The 27331-nt window shown below is 30.0% G+C and overlaps 2 protein-coding genes across 7 annotated transcripts; both read left to right on the forward strand.

Moving 5' to 3' along the window:
• Nucleotides 1–8695: 8695 nt before the first annotated feature.
• On the forward strand, nt 8696–14021 carry LOC108477208 (G-box-binding factor 3-like). Of its 6 annotated transcripts, XM_017779682.2 has the most exons (14): nt 8696–8917; nt 9875–9994; nt 10196–10240; nt 10351–10446; nt 10522–10602; nt 10985–11020; nt 11197–11345; nt 11494–11542; nt 11685–11733; nt 12134–12327; nt 12435–12512; nt 12620–12745; nt 12827–13001; nt 13531–14021. In XM_017779682.2, the coding sequence occupies exons 2-13, from the start codon at nt 9932–9934 to the stop codon at nt 12986–12988; spliced, it is 1128 nt and encodes a 375-aa protein (XP_017635171.1). In that variant the 5' UTR covers nt 8696–8917; nt 9875–9931; the 3' UTR covers nt 12989–13001; nt 13531–14021. The 6 variants fall into 6 exon arrangements, with proteins under 6 accessions (XP_017635171.1, XP_017635170.1, XP_017635173.1 ...); XM_017779681.2 differs by lacking the exon at nt 13531–14021 and having other exon boundaries at nt 12827–13367; XM_017779684.2 differs by lacking the exon at nt 13531–14021 and having other exon boundaries at nt 12438–12512; nt 12827–13367.
• Nucleotides 14022–26526: 12505 nt separating this feature from the next.
• LOC108477497 (ethylene-responsive transcription factor CRF6-like) lies at nt 26527–27331 on the forward strand. The gene has a single exon (XM_017780043.2). It carries the CDS (start codon nt 26534–26536, stop codon nt 27329–27331), a length of 798 nt encoding a protein of 265 aa, XP_017635532.2. The 5' UTR covers nt 26527–26533.

Genomic DNA, 27331 nt, shown 5'->3' on the forward strand with positions numbered 1-27331 from the left:
AAACCACATGATGAAGAAGGTTGGTTAGTGGATTATTTGTTATTTTACTATAAAATAATAGAGAAATGACAAACCCCAATTGCTTTCCAACTCAAAATTCTTATGTTAGAATGTTGGGAAATACTTGAAAACTATGTAGTCAATGTAGGATATGCCTCTATCTTTATATTCCTACAAGCAGGAATTGTTGAAGGCAAAGTGGTTCTAGCTTGCTATAAATTATTAGGAATTTTATACATTCATAAATAATGAGATAAATCTAACATTTAGTTCCTTAGTTTGTCAATTTTATTTAATTTGGTCCTTTTTTTTGTTTGCATTAGTTTCAGAATTTGATAACTTTTCTCATGTCATTACTAGAAAATTTTAAATTTTTTACAAAATCTAAAAAAATAGAAAAGATAAATTAAAAATTAGCAAACAATTATAAATTATTAAGTGATGACATGGCACAAAATTAGTGTGTTTTATCATCATATCTTAAGGAAATCCAAGTTTATGGATTAAATTAAAAAAAAAGTCAAGTTTTGAGACTAATGTGAATAAAAAATTTAAAGATCAGAGTGAAAAAATATATCAAGTTCAGGGACTGAATGTTAGTTGATCCCTTTGTGAAGTGGTAGGCAGAAAGATGGAATGGATATTGAATTTATGGAAGACAGGGATGCAATCATAATAATGTACCAGTAACCCACCCACTAGAAACTTAATCACCTTAATAATTTAGTAATGGCTGTAAAGGAGGGATTGAGAAGATAATTGCTACGCTATTTAATAAAGGGATTTTTGAAATTTTACTTATAATAATTATTTGATATAGTTATATGAATTCTTATTTGAATTTTGATTAATCTAATTTCAAACTCGAGTTAATCTTATTTGAATATAAAAGGTTAACAATTGAAACTTTTTTTTTTGGTGATAAAAAGAAAATAACACTTAGTTACATTGGATTATTTTGAGTAAAAACGTCACTTGCTTTATCAAAATAAATCATCGCTAGAATTTCCCTTGGCGGATTAACAAAAACTTATTGCCCTTCTTTCCCATCAGAAGTCATTCTAGTTAGGTGATCGATAATTTGATTCTCCTTCCTAGGATCATGTCTTATAAACCATTGTCTTTCATGTTTCAAGAACTATTTAGTTCACCTAAGTAAAGTAGACCTGGAAGCCTCCAATGATTTGTCTTGGATAACCTAAACTGCTTCTAAACTGTTAAATTGAATCATCACCCTTCTATGTCCTTGTTCATGAAGAAGAGAAAGATCATCTAAAATGCCCCATACCTCTGCATCAAAAACAGAACAATTGTCCAAGAACCGATTATAGTCTAATATCCAGTTTCCATTGTTGACGCGGACTACTCCTTCAACTACTGCCAATCTTGAATCCATATTAACCGAACCATCATTATGTAAATAGATCCAATTACCTGATAGTGAGTGACTAATAACTTGAATCTAAAGTGACTAAAATAACAATTAATTGAAACAGTTAATGACCAAACTCGAAGAATTCAAAGTTCAAATTCACATGATACAACCTCAAAATTGAGTGAAACTCAAAATGTGCAGAGGTTTTTTAAAACTCCGAATTAATCTTGTAAAGATTGAATTCACAAGTAACATGAAAAAATGAAAACCAAAACTACTTATATAGATCCTTCTATCATTATAATGACATAAAAGATGGGCTGCTAATCAATTAGGCCTTAGTTTTGTAGCATATACTATATATAATGTTAAATGTTTTAAATTTTATACCCCATTGAATCAACTCATATTTGAAATTAATTGGTAAAAATATTATAGAGATGTTTTTAATTAATAGTTAGATTGTATTTTATTTTCTTTATTTAAAAATTGATAAATTAGTTTTTTTAGGTTAGATCAAATAGCAAATTAGTCTTTTCTATTAAATTCATTCATTTTTACTGTTAAAAACTGGTGTAGTTAACAGAATAACTAGACAATTACGCATGTGGTACCATATGTACCTCATTCTGGTGTACAGGGAGCGGGTTTTAACAATAGAAATGGATAGAATTTTTAACTGGAATGATCAGTTTGCTATTTGATTTAACGTAGAGGAACTAATTTGCCCATCTTTTGAATAGAGGAAGCAAAATCCAATATGACTATCCATGGTACTTTTAGCAAAATAATCATGTACCAATATTTTAAGAGAGTTTACAAATACAAATACAGTAGAATATCATTATGAAAACATGTTCGAGCAATTGTAAATCAATGAAAAAGTATAAATGAACAAAGAAACAAAACCTAATCAAACAAAACTCACACATGACAACTATGCATAGTGAGAATATAATTAGAATATAACCTATACCTCATTACACATTCAAATTTATTAATTGAATCCTGAGTTATGGCACATCTCCTGATAAGGGTAAAAAAATTATGTAAAAATATATTTATAAAAAATTAATATAAAAATAAATTAAGACTTCGGTTGAAATGGCAAAGTTGAAAGTTTGAAGATTATAATGTCATAGGTTTCGTTTTCATTACGCTCGAGTGTTTTTCTATCTTTATTTTGAGTTTGACATATTTCTTTTTTTTTTGTAAATTTTATATAAAACATAAAAGAAAAAATAATTTTATAATAATATTTGTTACTTTATAAAAAAAGAGTTTTTAATCATTTTCCGATTCGAGTTAATTTTCGAGCACTCATAACACTAACTCAACTAGATACTTAAATACTATAAGAATATTCATTTAATATACTTTGGTTAATTGCTAATAGCCTAAAGACTTTTTCTTTTCAGAATAACATGAAAATAAAATTATTTACTAGAATAATATGAAAAAAATTTAATTATCGAATAATATGAACTCGGGAACCCCAAATCGGCATGACAACTAACAATTTAGGGCAATTATGAGGCAATGATTGTGTCGAATGAGACAAGGAATCCTCAGATCCCAAATCGGCAACCAACATATTGGTTTGGGTTCTCGATGACTTGTCATATCGAAATTTTAAAATATTTATATTTTAAAATATTTTTTGAATTTTAAAGAGTTTATCTTTTTATAATTTTATTTTAAAAATATTTTTTATTTTTAAAATTTTTATTTTTATTTAAAATGTGAAAAATATTTTTTAAATTGATTAAACTTTTTATGTACTTTTAAAAGGTGAAGACTAAATTGACAAAAATTATACAGATAATATCTTTTTTAGAAGGAAAAAGTTAAATTAGCTTGGACTCCCAGATGGTGCAAATAGTAATTTAAAGCTTGAATTCCATTATGCATACCAAAAGTATTCACTGCAAGTGCAAATAATAATATCTATTTTAGACAAAAAAAAATTAAATAAGCTTGAACTTTATAATACACCCGATTATGGTTTGAACTACTTTTCAGGTTCACTCAAAATTTAAGAGGATTTTGGCAAAAATATTATATCTAAAAAATGGGATTGGGCAAAAAAATTATGCTCGTTTAAAATATGAGTTGGGCTCAAACTTAAACCTTCAATGTTCGAGCCCGGCCCGACTCAATTTTAAGTTTATAATACTTTATATTATGTCAATTATAGCATATCAAAAAATAAACATATACTAAATATATAATACTACTCTAGTGCAAACATTAAAATAGTGTTAAGATGACTATATAAAAATTTTGAATAAATAAAAAATAAAAGTATTAAATATTAAATTAAATTAATATAAATATTTTAAAAAATTTAAAAAATAATGTGGACAGGTCTAAAATGGGCTTGGAATAGTCTTTTATAAATATAAACAGACTTGGGCAAAATTTTAGACTCATATTTTAAACTGTGTTTAGGTAATCATAAAGTATGTTAATATTATAATTAAGCTTAGCTCGAATTCGACCTAACCTAATCCATGAATACCTTTACTCTCAAATGGTGCAAATAGTAATTTAAAACTTAAATTTCCTAATTTGAAGACTTACTACTTGCTTTTTAGTGTTTATGATTTTTAAAACATTTATATGTGATTTTAATTTTTTTTAAGAAATTTTTTAGTCCATTTTAAACTACTTGATACGTAATTTCATTATTTGGATTTGTATTTGATGTATCATCTACTGTATATAATTTGTAAGTTTAAATATTCAAAGGTTCTTATACTCTTTTAAAATTTAAATTTTAGTTATTATACTTTTAATTTTGAGATATTGAGTACTTATAATTTTTATTTAAAAACATGACCCTCCATCTTTTTTTGTCGTTAAAATTAATAATATCAAAGGTAACATAACATTTTTAGCTCTCAGCATTTACAAATTTTTTCAATTTGGTTTACATAAAATTTTTAATAAATTTTTTATATTTTAAATAAAAACATAAAATTTTCAAAATTATAATTTTTTAAAAAATAATAATCATATATTTTAAATAAAAATTATAAAAATTAAACTCTTTAAAATTTAAAAATAAATAAAATTTCTAAAATTTCGCCATGACAAGCTATTGAGAACCTAAATCGAGATATCAGTTGCCGATTTAAGATTACGAGAATTTTATGCCTCTTTCTGACACAATCATTACCTCGTAGTCACCTCAAATCATCAACTACCATGTCGAATTGGAGTTCTTATACACAATTTATATTATTTCAGTAATTAAATTTTTTTATATTATTTCGATAAATAATATTTTTATATTATTCCAGGAAAAAGCCTGCCCTAAGATAATAAGTGGTTAAAATTTTGCATTGACACCTCTAAATACAAGATTTGAGTCATGGTTGTTGCATCCTTCTCCCTAATTTATAAACTTGTAATGATACCAAAAGGAAAGTATTTACCAATCAATTCAATCAATTTATATAAATTAATATAAATTAGATAAATTAATAAATAATATAAAACCTATTAACAAAGACCATCAAACTTCAAAATCTTATAATACTGCATCACTATATTTAAATGGAATTCAAATTTAAAGATTAAATTGAAAAAGATAAATAAAAAATTCATACATTAATATAAAATAAACTATCAAATTGAGAGATTAAATCTAACTTTTTATTGGAAATAAATGTCATGGTTTGAGACATCTAGGGAACAAAATTTATATATATATATATATAGATTTATCCAATATTTGATATTTTTTAAATTATATAAAATCAGATTTGATGTCAATATTTTCTTCTCGTCTAAGTTAACTAGGACCCACCCAAGTTGTTTAGGGTCTTTTTGGATGGACGATATATTTACTTGCAGTTAGTGTTAAAATAACGGTGGCGGCGGTGAGATTAGATACTGTAACGTGAGACAAAAATAAAGCTGAACACACTACACTGGATGTAAACGTTCATCCAAAGGGACCCTTAATAAACTAAGTTATCGGATAACGCATTCCCTTGTCTAAATTTTTTAAAAGTTATTAAAGGTTTTAATAATTGAGTAATTTAATTGACATAAAATTAATAATTTGAGAATTCAATTGAAACATTTTAAATTTCGAGACCTCAACATTTGTAAAATATTTTAAATATATTTTGACTTTAAATCAAATTTTAAATTTCAAGATGATATGATGCAATTTTCAAAGCATCAATTAGGTAATTTCATTACATTAGTAGTCCTTTTAGATGTTAAATACCAATTTTAATATGACGCAAGTAAGACATAAACACATGTATATGTCATATAAATAATTTGAATATGACATATTAAAAAATCGATAGCATTGATTAGGTTAACGAAAGAACTTGATACAATTGTAATGATGTTAAATAATTTGAAATTTTCAATTAAAATGTTTTTAAATTTAGATATTAATTTAAAATCTAAATCATTATTGGAGGACGTATGATGTAATTAACCATTTAAAAATTATTTTGAGTTTAATATTACAATTTACAAATATAATATATTTACAATTACAGTACCAAGATAAACATATACCTAAATAATCACAGCGTAAAATCAATTCAAAGATGCAGAAGCAGGAGCCTTCGATCCTCCAAAATGATATATTTGTCATTTAATTTCTCAAAATTTTATGAAAGTATGTATTAATATAATAAAATTATATTTTAATCTTTCAATAATTTATGATTTATTTTAATTTTAAAAATAAATTTTTAAATTTTGTCTCTGAATCAATAAATACAAAATATAACAATGAAAAATCGAATAATGCTGAATTTATAGCATTCACAGATGATGGGACAGGAGACCTTGTTGTTGGCAAATATGCTCTCTCATTTCCAGGCACCGTGGCTCATTTCTGTTCCTTCGATTTACGAATGTTTGAACATCGGCCGTCGATTCCCTTTTACGTCAGAGGTGAGCTTGAGCAGTTGAAATTTAATAAAGTTTTTTTTCTTTATTATTTTTTTATTTTATGAAATGACGAAGATAAGGAACTTTAAGCGCACACGTGGCGCTGCCGTGACATGACCTGGTAAAGTTTATTTAATTTATTTGGTAAAAACGCTTCTGCTGTCCCTTTTAATTTGAATATTTAGATAATTGGTCCTTTTAAAAAAGTTGGGGCAATTTAATTACTCTCAATTACAAAAGTGAACAACTAAACAAAATTAATTACGATGTTAATGTTTCCCATTAATTATATATATTTTTGGTATAAATAATTTTAGCCCTCAATGTTTATATATTTTATATAAATAGACGAATATACAAAATTATAAGTTAAATTTGTTAAATCAAAACAAAATTGACATAATCTGTAAACTTTGAATGCTAATTTTTTATTATGCCAATAATTTTTTTACAATTAACAAAAATATTAACATTATGATTAGTTATCTTTAATTATTCACTTACAAAATTAATAAAAATTAAATTGCTCTAAATTTTGTTTTTGAAAGGGACAAATATGCTTAATATTGAAATTAAAAGGAACTAGAGAGATTTTTACAAATTTATTTAATTAATATTATATTGATCATGTATTTTATATTAATATATATTGATACCAAATATTTTGATGTATCATTTCAAGTTGACAGGTAGTTTTAAATATTTTTGTTCATATTATATTTTCATATAAACATATTTCAATTACATATCTATAAATATATTTATATTTAAATATAAATTTTAAAATGATTAATTAAGCACAATAAATTAATTTATTGTTTATATTTTATTTTAAATATAAATATTAAAATTAAAATAAATTAAAATAAAAAATAAATTTTAATTTAATATATGTAAATTTTTGCTAATCGATACAAGCTTATATTCACTGGAACAAATTAAAATGCATCGAAACAGTTAAAACACTGTTTTTTATGCCCACATAAAATTTTAATTGAAACAAAACTTAAAACAATTTGAGTTAATTTTAAGTTAAATTATGCTTAAAGTCTATGTATTCTTTGTAAATATATAATAAAATTTAATCCTTCAATTTTATTTATAGAATTTTAGGCATTATACTTTTGGATTTCAAAATTTAAATTTAGCATATATCAATGGCTATCGGAAAACTTAACTTGATCGACCAGTTAGATTAATTGGACTATCAATATATCAATCTTAATAGAATTGAACTGATTTTAAATAGAATTTTGAGCAAACTATTTAAAATCGATTGAATCAAGATAAAAAATAATTATGTTGATAATTGAACTGATTTTTATTTTTTATTTTTATAATTATAATAACTTATTTAATTAAGATCAATCGATCGATTTAATCAATTCAACCTATGATCACCGGTCTAATTTTAAAATAATTGATTTTAGCAAACACAAAAAAAAAAGCAGAGCTAAAATAATAAAAATAACAAGAAAATGATTCTTACGTGGCAAAATAAAGGCTAGACCCAAATAGGTCGTGAAAAGTGTGGCCAATGGTGGATTCGAAAAGATCTATTAATTATAGTTAAATCTCACACAATTAAATTATTCAATTTTTTTCTAAAAAAACAAAAAAATTAAATGAATCATGACACGTCAGCTCACATGACGTGCGGAATAAATTGGAAACCTTACCCGAGACGCGTAGCTCGAGTCATTAACGCACACGTGTACGGTTCAGGTGACGTCGGAATATATATAAAATTGGCCAACGCGAATATCAAATGGGTCCAACTCAACAACCAAAACTGTCCCCCCAGCGTATATCCGGTGTATTTAGAGTTAATTGCACTAATCATCCTCAAACTATTATTCTTATTTTAAGTTGATCTCTAAACTTCAAAATATTCTAATTACATTCTAAAATTATCGATGCTAAATCAATCAAGGCCTTCTATTATTGAAACCATTAATTTAATCATTAAATGACATATGAAATCTTATGTGACATAACTAAAATGAAAATTTTAAAGAAAAGTAAAATATTATAGAATAACTTTTAAAAATAAAATAAAAAAAAGAGAGAATGAACGACAAAATCTTTTACGACATCTATTTTTACAATATCATTTCTTTAAAATTTTCTACGACATCTATTTTTACAATATCATTTCTTTAAAATTTTCACTTTTAGTTATTTAGTAAAGATTTTAAGTCTCATTTAATAGCTAAATTAACAATTTTAGTAATAAAAGGATTTTATTGATATAATATCAATAGTTTAAAGATGTTTTTAGAATATTTTAAAATTTGAATATCAGTTTAGAATGAGGGTTATAATTTTGAGAAGTTTTGTGCAATTTACTCGTGTATTTACAGACAGCGCTCCTTTATACGACACGTGTTTGGTGACGTGGTTGTTTACCTTGGCTGGCGCTTCATTTCTTCTTCTTGTTCACCCCAGCCACAGCTAAAGCAAATTTAAAAATTAAAAAATAAATTAAAAAATAAAAAAATCCTCTCAACTTTTGTTCAGTTTTTGAGTAAAGATTAATGCAGTCTTTTTGACTATTTTGTTGAATTATCCTTTCGCAGAGTGAAAGATTTTCGGATATTTCATATTTTCAAGGTATGTTGAAATTGAAGTTCCGCGTGTATTTTTTTTTTTGCGTTATTTTTTAGTGATTAATGCGTAAGGTTATGTTTGGTTGCTAAGAAAGTTGATGAAACGTGCTGGAAAGTCTATACTTCAATTTTGTTCTTTCTGGGTTTTTTTTTTATTTTATTTGGTGAGGTAATGTAGTAAAATGGATTCAATTTGAAGCTACAACGATCGAAGCTTTTTATTGTTAACAAAATAGAATCTGTGAGCTGGGGCTTATTTTTTCAAATCATTACGGAATTTCGTGGGATTTTCTTTTTGTAATTTTTAGCGTTTATCTGTTCATAGATCTCGTAAATTCGTAATAAATTTTGATTAGGAATTAGACGAAGAAAATCGGAACGGCAGTAATTAAAGTATTCTTCTCTTTTTAAAATTTTTTTGGACTCATTTAAGAAAATCTTATTTCATAGGAAAAAAAAAAGTGCAGAAATCTGTACTTTCTCGTTGTGTGAGTGACAAACTACTTGAAAGACGGTTATACCCTCGGCCTTTCATATATATATATATCTATAGATATATATTCTGGCCTTTGCATGTGAAATTTTCTGTCTAATTAAAGATTAAGAAGTACGAATCTGAAACTCGTGTTTGTTTCTAGAGAAAATTGATGGACTGCATCAAGCTAGTTCAATGATTACAAATTTAACTTTCATTGATCTGGTGTCGTTTTGAGCATTCAGTAACGTCATAATTGTGTATATATATATATATATTTCTGTTTTACGAAAAAAGTTATTCTGAAGTATAATGAGTTTGATGATATCATCAAACTACATAGAGCATTATGGAAATTCTAACATTAAATCAATATGATTGGATCTAATCGCAATTCAGTGCCAAATTGCTTCCATGATTTTTTTTTTTCCTAAACCATTCATATTGTTATCAAGCACAATTTCATGTTTCTCTTCTTGATTGCAGTTTGAGAGATAGTCAAACAAAGTTCTCAAAGTTAAGTTTCAGCTTTGGTGGTTGACCATGGGTAGCAGCGATGAAGGAAAGTCATCTAAATCTGACAAATCGTCTTCACCGGCACCACCGGTAAGCTGAGAGATTATGTCTGTTTAAATGTTGAAACTAGGAAGAAGCTGCACTATTTTATTGTGGAAAAGAACATTTGCTATGCTATGTATGATTATCCAATGGTCGTTGTAGTGGAATTGGCTTAATATTTAACCTTTTTGTGGAGATTAATTTTTAAGGCTCGTATCTGACTACTGGTCAATCCTTTTCTATCCGCAGGACCAGACCAATATTCATGTCTATCCCGATTGGGCAGCCATGCAGGTTATCTACTTTATGCATGCACTTAGTTTCCTCTTTCCTGCTGCTGTTTTGAGGCATTTTTTCAATGGAATTTCTGACGGGGATTTTATGGTTCTTTATTACATATTCAGGCATATTACAGTCCTCGTGTTCCTATGCCACCATATTATAACTCAGCTGTAGCATCTGGCCATGCTCCTCCCCCCTATATGTGGGGGCCAACACAGGTAATGCTCCAGTGCATTTAATAACTTCATTTAAGTTTACATTCAACTCCTCTGTAACTAACATTACTCTTCCAGGCTATCATGCCACCTTATGGGACACCTTATGCAGCAATATACCCGCATGGGGGAGTTTATGTGCATCCTACGGTTCCTATGGTAAGTTCGCTTCATCAGTATCTTCTAATTGGAGTGTTATTAACAAAAAAGAAAAATCTAGGAGTTTACCTTGTTTTGGATTTTTTATATGAATGCATAGTTTTATTATGCTTTGGTGTGTGTCATACGCATACTGTTGTACAATTTTAGCCATTTTTGCTGCTTTATGAGTAATCTTTTTTAATGGTTACGAACTAGTAATACTGGTGGATTCCTTAACATTTACCAGCATAACTCAGAGACACTGAATTTAAAAATGGAAAATTGAAGTCATCCATCCCCCTCCATCAGGATATGAATTAAATGATAAATAAAACCAAGGGCTCTGCTTCTGTTATATCTCATGTTATATTCTAATGCGTTGTTTGCTTCTGAAATCCAGGGATCACATGGTCATGGTGTTCCATCATCACCTAAAGTAAGAACTAAGTATTCTTTTGTTGAATTAATCTTTTCAAACTGTTGCTATTTTTATCTTTAATTATTGTTGATACACATGCATATACACAGCTTGAATGAGTTAGCTGGGAAGTTGACAGTCTTTGCTTTATGCTTTAAGCTGGTGTTGAATATAACCAGAGCATTGTAATGCAGGCAGCTCCAGAAACACCTACAAAGTCCTCTGGGAATACAAACGGAGGTTTAATGAAGAAGCTGAAAGGATTTGATGGCCTTGCAATGTCAATAGGCAATAGTACTGCAGAGAATGCTGAAAGTGGGGCTGAACCCAGACCATCTCAGAGGTTTGTTCATCTTTTCTGGACAAATTAGTATTCTTCAGGATATCAAAGTTATGCCTCAGCAACCTATTCGTAGGAGATTGCATTACCAGTTGAACTTTTCCCAGTTGATCTGTTGCGGCTAGACTAATTTTTATGATTATGTGGACAGTGCGGAGACTGAAGGTTCCATTGATGATAGTGATGGGAATACAACTGGGGTGAGATCTCATTTCTATCTGGTTAACCTGTTTCCAACTACTTTTTCATTTCTGTACAAGTTACTTTATTTGAACAATATATTAAACAATTATTAGGGTCCAAATACTAATGCTTGTTTTGTCATTGCATGTCCTCTATCAGGCAGATCAAACAAGACGGAAAAGAGTCAGGGAGGGAACCCCACCCATTGGTAAGATATACTCCCGCCTCTCCATCACCCCTTTCCTTTTTTCTGGTATGCATGTTAGCCTTTGTGATTTTCGTGATTGATATCATGGTGTGGAACTATACTTGGATGCATGATGTTTCAAAGACAGATTAATTCACTAAGATTTGAGTCTGCTTTTAAACTTAGAGTTTCTTGTGTCTTGTATGTCCTGGCTTTAAATGAAAATTCTACCTATGAGAACTAATAGGAAGTCCCATTAGAGATACGCGGTCGCACTTCTGAGAACTTGTATGTGTGGTACTTGGGTTCTTGAGCTTGATATGCTAAAGTTTTTCGTGATGAAAAGAGTGAGATTTAAATTATTCTAGTCCCACTTTCATTTGTGCAGGTTTAGGCTAATTGATTATGGTCTCTTTGTTAGCAGGTGTAGAAGGGAATAATGAGGCAAGGTCTAAACCAGTCGCTGCACGAGAGGCTACTGCAACCATTTCTCCTAAAGTAGTTGGATCCGTACTTCCTCCTGGCATGACCACATCCTTGGAGCTTAGTAACCCTCCTGCCAAGTCCAGTCCTACAAATGTACCTCGTGTAATGCCATCTGAAATCTGGTTGCAGGTATTTCTTTCTACCCTGCCTTTGAAAGCTATCCTTTTTAGCTTGCCCATGATCCGAGTTGTTTCTGTTATCTTAAGCCGTAGCTAACTTAAATTAAATTTAAATAGAAGGAACGGGAGCTGAAACGGGAGAGGAGGAAACAGTCTAATAGAGAATCTGCTCGAAGATCAAGGTTGAGGAAGCAGGTATAAGAAATATATCTTGTTTCTTTTTTGCTTTAAAACATACTAATCACAGATATGAAGTACGACAATGAATTATCTGAAGCTAAATGCACTGCATTGTTTTGTAGGCCGAGACCGAAGAGCTTGCCCGAAAAGTCGAATCCTTGACTGCAGAAAACACAACACTTAGATCAGAAATAAATCAACTAACCGAAAAATCCGAGAAACTAAGGCTAGAAAATGCTACATTAGTGGTAGGGAAGTTTAACTTTTTGGAAATTTCACCCCTTCTTAAACTCCATGGTAATGACTGGTGAAGCCTTTTTGTAATACAGGAGGGATTGAAAAACGGTGAACTAGGATATGCAAAGGATATAATTATGAACAAGAAAGCAGACAAAGAGGGTGAAATGTACGAGAAAAAGTCGAACTCCGGTGCCAAACTGCATCAACTCTTTGATCCGAGTCCAAGAGCTGATGCTGTGGCTGCTTCATGAACAAGGAGAAGAGGTATTACCCATTGCCTTAGTTACTTTTGACATTAAATTTGAGGAAACCTCGTAGCTTTGGCATGTAATTATTACTACTAACAATTAGCAGAGGGACTTGATAGTGTTTGTTAGGATTGAAACTCTGTTTTTCTTTTTGTAGTTTTCTTATGGCTGAACTGATTTATGGTTTTTATTTGAAAATCAGAGTGATGAGAAAGCTGAGAAACAAGTAGTGTATAGTAAGGAGAAATTAGTGTTTATCCTTTAGGAAAGGGTCTTGAAAATAGTGGAATTATGTAAATCTCTTATGATTATGCAAATTTTTAATGACGGTGTGATGTGTGATTTGTCATTAAATTAAGATTTCATTGGTCTATTTGAATAATATTAGTTCAGGCGTATTATTTAGGTTTGTATTAAGGAAAAAAATCATGAAACTTACAAGTAAATAGGATAATTACTATGTTTATATAGCATTATCGTCGATTATGCTTGTGATATTTGAATATTCATATGTTAATATTTGTTTATTATATTTTTATTCACAGGAATGGTAAATTAAGATGACATATTATATATAATTAGATTACCAAAAAAAAAAAACGTTAGGTTAGCGTTATCACTTGTACAGTCAGTTATCATTCATTAATTCATTTTGCAATGGGACTGGTTAAATTTTTTTCTCTGTTGCAGTTTCGTGATTATTATTAATTGCACATTAAATTATAAATTTGATATTTGTCCTTAAAGTGAAATGTACCAATTAATTCCTTTGGAAAGAATTTCTTTATACATTATGTATACAGTTTTTAAATTCGTATGAGATTTTTTCTTAATATGTAGATAAATTTATCATATTATTGATGTTGATTAGATGAATGGATAATATGGGAAAGAGTGAACGACAAAGGAAAGCGTGGATCATATTTCATTTTAAAAAGGTTCAAATCTGGTTTTAGTCCTTTTAACTGTATTGAAACTTATGATTCAATCCCTTTACTTCAATTTGACATAATAAGATTCTTCTAAGTTCTACGAATTGATTTATAACCATGCGGAAATTCAGTTAATGTAAATTAAATGTATTAAGATTGAATTTAAAAAAACAAACTCTAAATGAGGTGAAATTAGAGAGACTTGAGTCACAAATTTACTAAAACCATAATTAAATTTTTTACAACGAAAAAATAAAATTGAGACTTTTCAATTTGTTTGATTTGAAAAAGTCCAAATTTGTTGTTAATTCTTGTACTATTTGTACTATGTGATACTTGTGGATTTCGTTCTTATATTTTAATTTAAACAATTTTAGTTCTTATTAATTAATTTTAATTTATATATTTTAAAATTTCAATCATACAGTTAGTCTATTAGGTCAAATTATGTTATTAGTCATGTATCGCATGTAAATCGTGAATTTAGTAACTTAACTGTTTGATACATTAACTACAACGATATGAATTTTTAGAGTATTAAGTGAAAATAATATACATATGATAGTTTTCATATAAGATTTTGAAAATAGTATAATTCAATTTAACAAATTTAATAACTATAGATTAGTTGGGACTGAAATTTTAATTTTAAAATTTGAAAGTGCAAAGACTAAAATTACCAATTGAAAGTACATAGGCCAAATTCATGACTTATGTATAGTACAAGGATCAATAGCAAAGTTTTACTCTTTTAAAATAAAAGTTTAATAGATAATATGTAATTTGTCCCTTGAGCTCGTCCAAAAGTACTTAATTAGTATTTGAACTTCTTTTTTTGGATCTAGTTGGTACCTAAACTTGTATTCTATCACTTAAGTTAGTACCTATACACTAACATCGATAGTTTATACTGACATGGCACTGATAACCAATTCATTGGTGATTCATGGCAATCTTTTAGTATGTCATGTGACAAATATAAATTTCAAGAATTAAAAAAATAAAAATATATAAATTAATAAAAAAGTATAATTTTTTTTCATATCAATAATGAACATGGACAAAAATTTATGCACTTTTTTATTGACTAATTTATTTTTAAATATTTTAATTTAATCTTGCCAAATGGCATACTGATAAGATCTACATGTTATCATTAGATTGGCCGTTAGTGCCACATTAGCATAAACAAATTGTGTTAGTGCGAAGGTACCAATTTGGATGATAAAATACAAGTTCAAAAAAGAGTTCAGGTACTAATTAGGTACTTTTGGAGAAGTTCAAAGGACAAACTATATATTAACTCAATTTGAATATATGTCATAAATCAAACATTAAATTTTCTTATCAAACCTCTTAATATTAAAATGTCATAAATTTAAATTTAACGAAAGTCCATCAATAATTAGACTTTTTTTTTTAAATAAGAAAAGAGAAGAAAACCTTAAAACTAAAAGTAAAGTAATTCAATTTTGAAAGTCTAAAGAATAGGACTTCTCTTGTTCAAAATCTTGGGTCTTGATTGTTTTGTACAGAGGACAACCTCCTAGATATTTGTATTAGTGGTTGAATCAGTCAGATAATTAATTGGTTAATTTGATAGATTTGAATGGTTTGATTAAAAATTATTAAAAAAAAGAATTTTGATTCAATCAGTTTAATTACTTGTTTGAGCAGTCCATATCGATTCTTAGTAAATCAATTCAATGCCATTCTCTGGATTAGTACCTCAATCAATTCTCGATCTAACCAGTTCGATCTAGTTCAAACATCATTGTTTGCAACACATTCTATTGTTTCTTTATTACCATTTTTGCCTGTTAATCAATGTTTCAAATTTTAACCATTAAATTTAGGGATAAATATAAAATTAGTACCGAATTTGTTCACTTCTCCTTAATTAGTACTTATGGTTTTTTTTGTCTCAAATTGGTACCTGAATTTTTTTTCTTTCCATTAATTTGATACCTAAGCCTAACAACATTAAGATTTTGTTACGTGATAGCCTTGACCATTCACACATCGCCACATGTTGCACTCCCAAGATCGGACCATTTTTATTTTTATTTTTATCGAATTCCTTTAATTTAAAAAACAATGATTCAAATAATTTCTTAAAAGATTAAAAATCCATTAAAATACATTCATGCACCGGTTAGTGAAAGGTTTCCACCGATTCCTGAAAAAACCTTTCATCACCTCTGGGAAACCTTTCATCTATTAAAATCTTCATTGAATCCATTCACCAGATGTTTCCATCCTTCAATATTGATGGTAAAACCTTTCAGCATCTCCGCTATTGTAGAAACCCTTCCATCATCTTAGTCATCTAAAAAATTTGTTCATTATCTCATTGAAAGAATCTTGGTTTCATCATCGATTACCCTAGTTTCATCTTGCTGGAATCGCATTTGAATCAAAATTATCCTACTTTGGGTTTTTTTTTTTTTCAGTCTTCTTGAGTATTCGATTGAGATTTCTTTTTCTTTCTTTTTTCCATGTGATGTGGTTTATATTGGGGTTTTTTTCATAAAAAGAAGTTTTCTTTTGCAGTTCATACCATCCATACATAGTGTTTTGATCTAAGATTTCAATTCTTCCATGTTCCCCTACTTCGATTTTGAGTCATTATCACAACCTCCGGTCTCTTTTCTCACAGACAATAAACACATCAGAATATTAAAATTTGCAGAATAATTCTTCAACCCAAGTTGCAACAAAATGAAAGTATACAAACTCGCACAAATGTTTCAACTCAAATCACTAAACTCTTTATTTTTTACACACCCAATAATAGCAGACCAAAATTTAAACCCTGATTTCCTTCAAACCAACAATTAAAAAGCAAAATTTTACCTCTTTGAGGTTTGCACAACCAAAAAAATTTCTCCTTTTGTTCCTTGAAGTATTCATGTTGCAAACGGGAGCCCTTAAACTGCAATGGCAGTAGAAAACCCTATTTTGAGCACTTGATTTTCTGTTTGCTGAAGAAGACGCGAAGGAGATGGAAAACGAAAGAGAGCACAAAACCCTATTTGCATTGCAAACGAAAGAGATGAGAAACGAAGAAGTGATGGAGAAAACGAAAGAGATAGAAGAGAAAAGAGGTCGAAGACGATGGTAAAGAAATTTTTTTAAAGGAATAATATTATTAAATAATAATATTTAAAAGAATCTGGTAAAAGAAAAATAAAAATGGTCCAATTGTGCGACATGTGACGGCGCCGCGTAACTAGCCGGTGCGTAAGTAGCTAATACTATCACGTCAATAAAATCTAAATGTTGTTAAGCTCAAGTACTGAACAGAAAAAAAGTTAAAAAGTATTAAATTGGGACAAACAAAATCATAAGTACCAATTTAAGAGAAGTAGTCAAGTTCATATATTAATTTTGTATTTAACCATTAAACTTATGAATGTTGTTTTACATATATATGTGCTAATTTTCTATTGATTTAAAGAGTTTTAAATTTAAAAATTAATATTGAATTGAGTTGATATCGAGTATTAAACTCGAGTTTTGAGCTAAACTCTTATCGCAATCAATTCAACTTATTTACACCCTTAGTAAGGCAATCTTAGTTCATCTCTTTAAACATTTACAGCTTTTTTTTAGCTACCTTATGAAGAAGACTTCAAGTGCTGGCTTTTAAAAACAATAATTCAGACAAAAAGCCAATCATGTGATTTGAGATTTCTCAACCCAAAGACAAAAATAATTTTTTATTTTTATTTTAAAGAATTTTCTTTTATTTTTAAAATTTAAAATTTAGTTTCAAATTATTAATATTGTAAAAAAATTCAGTTAAATATGCTAGCATAATATTTTGAAATAAAAATACTCATTAAATAGCTTTGTAGCAAATTGAATTTAATATAAAAATTTTAATTGTGTTAACAATTGAATTTCTAATTTCAAATCCGAGAAATAACCTTAAAATAAATGTAAGAGGATTGAATTCTAAAATAATTGAATTTGTATTTTCAAATCCAGAAAATAAAAAGACTAAATTCCTTAAAATAAATATAAGGGATTAAATTCTAATAATAATTGAATTTGTATTTTAAATTCAAAAATAAAGAGGCTAAATTTCTTAAAATAAATGTAAGAGAATTAAATTCCAAAAATACAAAGAATTCATGAATCTTGAGCATATTTTAATCTAGAAAATTTTGCTAAAGCTTTATTCAGAATTCAGAATTCATTCAGAATTCAAAGAATTGTATTATCCAATTAGTGTTTGATGAATGTGAAGTAGTGTCAATGAATATTGAGCCTGCAATCAAAGCAACCATATCCATTAGCACAATCAAACTCATCAATTACAAATTTATTCATATTTTACTAAAGGTGTAATTATTGTTTTAATCCCTTTCTTATATTGAATTTTGAGATTGAATCATTTTATTCCAATTTGGCATAATTAGAACTCTCTACTTCCCTCCATTATTATTAGTAGGACTAAATTAAACATTAATGAAAGTTGGTTGATGACATTTGTGACATCCCTAATTTAACCCTAGTCGGGAAGTGGTTTCGGGACCGCTAAACCGAGTCACCGACATGTTCGAACGTAATATTTATTGTCTAGAATATGTGAAAATACATGTGTGAATTTTGAATTCTTTGATTTAGTTAATTTGATTGTGAATTGAAAGAAAAGGACTCATGTGAAGGGATTTAAATATATGTGGCTATTTTAAGAGGTTAATAAAGAATGAAGTAAAATAAATGGAGTTGCATGTCAAATACTCCATTTATTTTGGATAAGTGGCCGCCATGACAAGTTATGGGCAAGGGAACATGTTTCAAACATGTCTAGTTAATGGATTATGTAGGGAGGAATAAAAAAAAAAAAAAAAAGAAGCATGGGAAATAAACTAATGAAAAATTAAAGGAAGAAAACAAAGAAAAAAAAAATGTGTCCATCATTCTCATACATGACCGAAAAAAAAAAGGGGAGAAGGAAAAGGCTTCATACTTTGGTTCTTCTTAGCCGTGTAGAAGAGGGAAAAAGAGAGGAAGAAATTCAGCCACTTTGAGCTGGAAATTAAGGTAAGAATTCAAGTTAGCTTTTTAAATCTTAGCATGGTTTTAAGCTAGATTCTAAGCCCCTTATTTAACCATGCCGAAATCTTTGAAAATTTTGGTGATATGAACGTTCGACCATGGTAGATGTTAAAGAAGATGGTGGAAATGTTGTACACATTTGATTAGTAAGTTAGATGGATGAGATTTGAACTAGTTATCAAGTTCTTTAGGTAACCCATGTTGAAATCTTGGTTTTTGAATAAGTGAGGTTTTCGGCTAGGGTAACTAACAAGGGTGATGATTGTTGTTTCATGCTAAATCTAGATGAACAATAGTTTAAGAGGAGCATTCGCCATGATATGAGATTGTGATGTTAGTGCGAATATGAAGATGATGAACTTGAATAAGTAATATTCGCTAGCATGATAAGTATGAATTATCAAGTAGTTGAGATAATTGATGAGTGAAGTGGCTAATGGGGACTCTTAATGAAATTATGCTAAGGCGAATGTATCAAATGCTAAATGTGCTTATATGTGTGTGTGTGTCATTAGTAGCTAATGGCATTCGCATTGTTTAACTAAAATTAGAAATGAATGCTTGAAAGTTAAATATGGTCGCCCTAGTGACCAAATGCGATAAAAGCTAATATATGGACAAATGATACTGAATAAATTGACCTTTGAAATGTATATGGTTGCCGTGTGTATGTGTCTGATTGAGAAGTAAATTTGTTTGATTTAGCTCAAGATCTTAAAGGAGAGCGTCCAACAAGGGAAATCGAAGGTCATCGAGTAGCCGACTTGGAACTATTTTACCTAACACAAGGTAAGTCATTAAGCATATATTTGGTGTTGATTTAAATGATCATAATATATATGCAATTGTGTTAAATGAAAATGTATGTGTATGGAATGATGCCATTGTTGAATGTATAAAGGCAGCAAAATGCATAAGGTATTGGTCACGGCACTAAGTGTGCGGGTATAAATGGACACGGTGACAAGATTGGCACTAAGTGTGCGGGTTTAAAATTGTACAGCACTAAGTGTGCGAGTTTGATTCTATAGCACTAAGTGTGCGAGCTGAAAATATATAGCACTAAGTGTGCGGATTCACTATATGCTCTTGTATTACAATTGGCACTGAGTGTGCGACATTATCGAGTTAATCCCGGACAGCGAATCGGGTAAGTACCTCGAGCTCATGACGAATAGAGAATACGTTCATGCTTGGGGTTGAATTTGGTAAGCCTTAAATCTATGTGATGATTGAAATTGTATGGTTGTGCTGGAAAATGAGTTAATGTGTAAAAATGCTTCGATTATCTTGTTGTGTAGAATATGAAATGTGGATGTATGAATTGGTACGAGATTGGACCGAAAGGTCCGAGGTATTATGGTATAGATTCGATATGGACGAGTACCTAGCCTCATTTGTTGTACATGTAGTAGTAACTTTATCAGTGGATTGATGAATGCTTATGACTTACTGAGTTGTAAACTCACTCGGTGTTTTTCTTGTCACCTATTTTAGGTCTCTCGGACTCGTATTGTTTGCGTGATCGGGACCGTCGTTGGAGTCATCACACCGGCTGAAATCTTGTGGTATTGTTTTTGTTGTTGAAGAACATTTGGCATGTATAGGCTATTATATTTTGTCGAATTGCGGGTTGTAAACTTTAAGCCATGTGAAAATGGCCTATGTGGTCGTCGAGTGGGATGCTAGAACCTATAACCACGAGTCTAAGAAACTCAAATTTTGATAAGGTGGCCATAATTTGTGTCATGTATGATGGATGATTAAGGCCAAGGAAAAAAATTCATGAAATTGGCATAGTCTACTGCAGTAACTGTTGCGGACAGCAGCAGTGAGATGAGATTGAAAAATCACTAAAAATAGTAGAAGTAGAATTAAATAGTGAGTAAATTATGGAACTGAACCTTGATGAATCTATTTTTATATGGACGAAACGAAACGACCATATGAGCAGTATACAGAGAAATATTAAAGTTCTCGTGAGACAGGGCCAGAACGGTTTCTGGGTCCCCTGTCGCGACTTTGAAAATTTACCATAAATTATCCAGAAAGAATTAGGAGTCATGCCTTATATGTACAGATTCCATTTTGAGTCTAGTTTCATTAGAAACAAACGGCACCAGTATTAAAGCCCTGTACAGAGAGATATTCAAGTTGTAACGCGCGAAGGTCAGAGCAGTCGATCCCTGTAACATGGGTGACTTTAACTAATAAACTGTACCAATTGGCCCGACCAAAAATTTTAAAAATAAATCCATGGATGGGTATATGAGTCTAAATTCAGGGAAAATTTACGAAACCAGTTTCCGAGTTTTGAAACTCGAGATATGATTTTTAAGGTGACGGTGACGCAGTTTTCCAGCCTGACTGGTAATGTCAAATTGGTTGGTATCTTGAGAGGATTTGGCCGTTAACCCCTCGTGTCCGACACCGACGTCGGTCACAGGTTCGGGGTGTTACAACATTATTAATTAATTATTACTTTTCTTCAAATAAATCTTAATACTCGAATTAGATGTTAAACATTTAACATAGTTATTTTAGATATTAAAAATATAAGTTTTACCAAATATAGCAATAAGCAAAAAAATACAAGTGTTACAGTAAAAATGTGTCAAATTTAAGTACCCATTGATGCACTAAAACTTTTAAAATTATTAAAAACAAAAATATATATTTATTATAATATAATTACTATATTTTTATGACCAAAAATAATTATTAAATATTTTTATAATTGGAAATAGATTATTACCCTAAACTCTAATGCCTTAAAATATAATATTCTTGCTGTTGGGCTAAAACATAGATATATATTTAAAGAAAATGTATGAAAGTATAGTATGAATCAAAAGTAAAAGTAGCATGGAAATCGTAAGTCGAATTGTATTTTGTTCTTTATATTAAAAATAGAGTAAATTAGTTATTTTGCGTTAAGTCAAAGAGTAAATTAGCTTTTCTGTTAAAATTTAATCTATTTCTATAGTTAAAAACTGGTCTTTGTATGTCAGTATGAGATACACATTAAATACCAGTTTAGTTATTCCGTCAACTACGCTAATTTTTAACAGTACAAAAATGGATAAAAATTTTAACATAAAAAATTAATTTACTTTTTAATGTAACATATAATGATGAATTTATCTATTTTAAAGTAAAATGAGTAAAATCAAAATTATAAATCTTTGAAATAATTAATATCTTTTTATTTACCATTTTAACATGTCGATGACGCATTTAGGCATGTCACCACCGTCAAGCTCTTTCATGGTGATTCCGTCGCACTTAACAGTCACCGCCACACTCACACCAACTTTCGTCCGAGCCTCCACATTCACCGCCAATACTTGTTCCGGTACCGGCTCCATAGCCTCTTCCCGACCCAATCATCCACCAGCGTATTACTCACCTTCGTCTCCACTTTCAAGCTCGTCGTGCTCTGTTTCCACATAGTGAAACCCGGAACCGCCGTCTTTCCCACCGGAGTCTCACTCCGCCTTCCCCGACGCTCACTCCAACCTCCGTTTCGCAGTAATAGTACGTTATCTTCACGTTCGGGTTCTTCATTTCGAGCCTCGTCGTCGTCGCGGCGTCGAGGTAGGTTCCGTCGGGTCTTTCGGTGATGTTAAAGTGGGTTATCCGAAACGACCGAATATGAAACACGGGGAATTTCGGGTCGAACCAAATGTAGAAAACTAAACCGCCAATGACGGCGAGGAGAACCAAGACCAATACGAAGATACAGAGCCAGCAACAACAAACACGGTAGAAACTACGATTTCGTTTCCTTGGGTTAAAAGATGGCGGGAGTACCGGTTTACGCGGTGGCGGCCTAAACCCAAACTGAGCCGCCTTTGGGTCTTTGTATCCAGGTGGCTTTTGGAGAACCGGTTTCAATGGTGGTTCTGCAATTACTTGCTTTTTGAAATCAGGGACCGAATTTGCAAATTTGGGATAAATTTGTATAATTCGATGAACCAAAAACAAATCTAATTGATGAATGAATGAATTTGTTTTGTAAGGCAATACATGTGAATTTCATTTTATTTTTATTTTCATGCAAGAATAATCCAATTCAAGTGTTTGAAATAATATTTGGGTTAATATGCAATTTGGTATATGTGTTTGGCTGTAGTGTTCAACGTGATATTTGTGTTTTTTTTCTCAATTTGGTATATGAATTTAGCTTCAATGTTTAATGCACAAATCAAACGACATAAAGTGATTTAATGAATATTTGACATGTGTAGTCTAATAAAAAAACAAAGGTGCTTAATTGAGGAAAAAATGCTCTAATATCAAATTGAACATTAAAATTAAATTTGAGTATTTAACTGGGAAAAAAAAAAGACTTACATTCGTACTAAAATGAATATTAAAACTAAATTTAGATATCAAATTAAGATAAAAAAAACTTAAAAAGCAAATTAAACATTAAGACTAAATTTAAGTAGTAATAATATATTAACCCAATTGGTTTCAATAAAAGGAGGATCTTGTTCTTCCTAAGTTGTTTGTAGTAGGTTTTGTCATTTGTGGGGAAGGTGTGTGGTGTTGGGTCGAAGGGAATGTTCTTCCACATGGGGACTGGAGCTTCCCGTGTCCCGTTCTCGCTGCCATTATCCACTTACTTGTCGTTTTTAGACATTCTGTTGGTTTGTTTGTGATGCATGAATAAGAAATTAACTAGAGTTCATGAATAAATTTATTTACATTCGTTTAAAGCTTAAAACTCGATTCCTATTGAATTATATGTAATTAATAATATTATTATTGTTTATATGTTTATTTTATTTATTTAAAATTTTAAAAAATTAAAAGTTAAAATAAAATTTTACAAAATTTAGGGTTAGGCCCTACCACCCCTAAGGTTAGAGATATATAGTGTATTTAAATTTCCCTCTTTTATCCCTTTTAACTTATATTGTTTGTCAATTCACCTCAAAATATATGAAAAATTAACGTTTTTTAATTTTGCTAACGTGGTATTGATTTAATATACCACATTAACAATTAGTTTTTAAAAATTAAAAATATTTTTTATTTATTTTATACTTTTTAATAATTTCATAATTTTTTTATTTTTAGATTTTTAAAATAATTAATTGTTGACGTGACATACATTTTGGGGTGATTTAACAAACAAACGCAAGTTTAAGGTCTAAAAGAGGCGAAAAATTAAATAGAGAGTTAAAATGACTTTTGTTGTAAAGTTAGAGGGTCAAATAAATCATTTTACCTATATATATATATATATATATATATATGGTGAAGTACAATAACAGGGCAAAGCCCGAACAACAAATGCGACTAGCGCGACATGAACCCAAACCACACTTGAGGTGGTGAACACCCTTAACCATCAGACCATCACATGGGATTCCACCTGTATTTTTTTAGGGAATGGTAAAACTCGAATCATATTGTAAACCAATTTGATCTTAGGTCAGATATTAATAAATTACTTTTTTATGCTTATGTGTTAAATGCAAATTGAAAGTATTACAATTAATTAATAAATATCAAATGTGATATGAACAATGAAAAATAACAAATATCAAATGGTGCTTGGTGTTAGAGGTGTGCATGGGGCCGGGCCACCCGGCCTGGTCCGAAGGCCCACTCAAAATTTGGGAGGGTTTGGGCAAAAATATAGGCCCGAAAAATAAGCTTGGGCAAAAAAAATTAGGCCCGTTTAAAAAACGGGCCGGGCCTTGGGTAAGGCATTTTTGGCCCGAGCCCGGCCCGGCCCTAATTCACTACATGACAAAAAATCTATTTTTTAAATATTATCTCCTTATTGTTTTCTCCCTATTTTGCTATTATTTTACTATTATGTTGCTACTATTTTGTTGTTATTATTTGGATATTGTATAAAATTTATTTTATTATTTTAAACACATTTGTTAATTTTGTTATTATTTTAGAAGCATTTGTTTGTTAAGTTGCATCTATTTTAGTGTTATTTAAGTATACATATTTTTTAAAATTTATTTTCAATATGTTGAGAAATATTTATTTTGATGTTTTTAGTATTTTTGATAGTTTATATATATTTTAAAATTATATAAAAAATAATATAAAAATTAATATGGGCGGGCCGGGTCGAGCCCGAGATTTAACATTTTTATTCGGTTCGGGCTTGGGTAAAATTTTAGGCCCATTTTTCGGGCCAAGCTGGGCCCAAGCATAGCAAACGGGCCTAAATTTTTAGTTGGACCCAAGCTGAACCCGGCCTAGCCCGGCCCATGCACACCTCTACTTGGTGTAGTAGTTATGAAATTACTCAATATTTATGGATGGAAGTAAGACAGAGTGGAATTAGCCCATAGGCCAGGTTAAGTCGAGACTTAATTTTAAAAAAATTCAAGCTCAGTCTAAGATCGATCTGTCCAGTAGTTTATATTATCATTTAAAGAATAATAAAATAATAATTTATATTTTTATATTTTATAATTAAATTCAAATAAAATTATATGCAACTCTGGTGTTTTATCTACATATTATTTAATAGCGTATTAATGATCTGCAACTTTTGTGGTTTATCCACAACTCGGTGTGTAGGGATAGACGAGTTTTAGGGAACTCTAGCTATGGTGTGTAGCAGTAGGGTGGGATCTTTTCTATTAAACCTGTATTGTATTCACAAAGCATGTGCATACTATTTGAGATTTTTGAGATCATATATGTTAATATGTATATACATTGATGAGCTGATCTGATAAACCGATATGCTCAAAATGCTATTGTGAATTACTCTATGTGATTTGATTTTGTAAGCTAATCGGTTGCATTAAATTTTCTTGTGATGGAACTCACACTGAATTTCATAGCTTACTTCCTTTTATTTTTCCATCTTTTCAGATAACCTATTAGGTTAGGAGGCGGACACGACATCCGAAGGGGTCTCAGCTTGATCATTATTATTCAAAAATTGTACTATTTTATTTTGAATTGTAACATGAGACTTAGGTTGTATTTTCTTTTAGCATGCATAATTTTAGAATATCGATATATGAAATTTAATTAATTATGCATGAGTGTTGGTAAAACATAGAGTAGAGTTACCTATAGATCAAGTCGAGCCAAGACTTGATTTAAAAAGTAATATTCAAGCTCAACGTAAGATTGATCTGTCCAAAAGTTCATATTACAGTTCAAGGAATAATAAAATAATATATTATATTTGTATATTTTATAATTAAATTCAAATAAAATTATTTATTTGAATTCAAGTTGAATGGAGTTGAGTTGTGAACAAAAATTCATTATACAAGTCTAATTCAAGTTGGGCCAGACTACTCGTATCACTTGGTCCATGAACAGTTCTAACGTAATTTTTATGTAGTAGAGAGAGGGAATTCAAAATTACACCTAAAATAAATTAATAACAGGATAATTAGTTATTTAATCCTAAAACAGCGAATCTTGGCATTTTGACTCTCCCATAAGCTTTTAATTTTGCTTTGAAAAATACCGTTTCATTTACTGATTCTTTTCCCTTAAAAAGCAAAAATAAAAATAAAAATAAAAATCCCATAATTTGATGTTAAAAAAAAATTACACAAGTTACCAACAAAGTTTAATCTCTCCCATGGAGTCCAATGCCAAAGCCTCTAGAATCGTTAAGGTTTGTGTTACCGATGGCGACGCCACAGATTCTTCTTCTAGTGAAAAACCCGAGCATCGGAGAGCAAAACGGAACGTAAATGGGATCAGGGTCAAAGATTGTAAGAGCAATCTTTCAAGTATGAAATCAAAAAAGCAACAGCAACAATGTTTGTCTAACGGTGTGAAGTACCGCGGGGTTCGGCGAAGGCCATGGGGAAGATGGGCAGCTGAGATCAGAGATCCCACGAGTCGAACTAGGGTTTGGCTCGGGACTTACGACACCGCTGAAGAAGCTGCATTGGTTTACGATAGAGCCGCGATTCGAATAAAAGGCCCTAACGCTCTTACAAACTTCGTAAAACCGCCTTCCACATCGGAGATTGAACTCGAAACGATTTCTGAGTATAATTCTAGCCAAGAATCCCAAGCTCTTTCTTCACCTACATCGGTTCTCCGATTTAGGGCCAACGAAGAAACTGAACTTCAAATAGAATCTGAAGATAACTCACATGCCGATCAAGTCCCGAAAGATGCAAGTAACCTTTCAGATGAGTATTTGTTAGCGGATTGTGGTTTATGTGATTACTTTAACAATGATAACCCTGCGCCAATATTTTTCGAGCAAATGATGCTACCAGAAGACAACATTTTTGAACAAGATCGTGTTGATATTTCTGTTAAATTAGATGTTGATTTTGAGTCTTGTACATGGGATGTCGATAATTACTTTTAG

Source organism: Gossypium arboreum, chromosome 12 (assembly GCF_025698485.1).
Source record: "Gossypium arboreum isolate Shixiya-1 chromosome 12, ASM2569848v2, whole genome shotgun sequence".
Lineage (NCBI taxonomy): Eukaryota > Viridiplantae > Streptophyta > Magnoliopsida > Malvales > Malvaceae > Gossypium > Gossypium arboreum.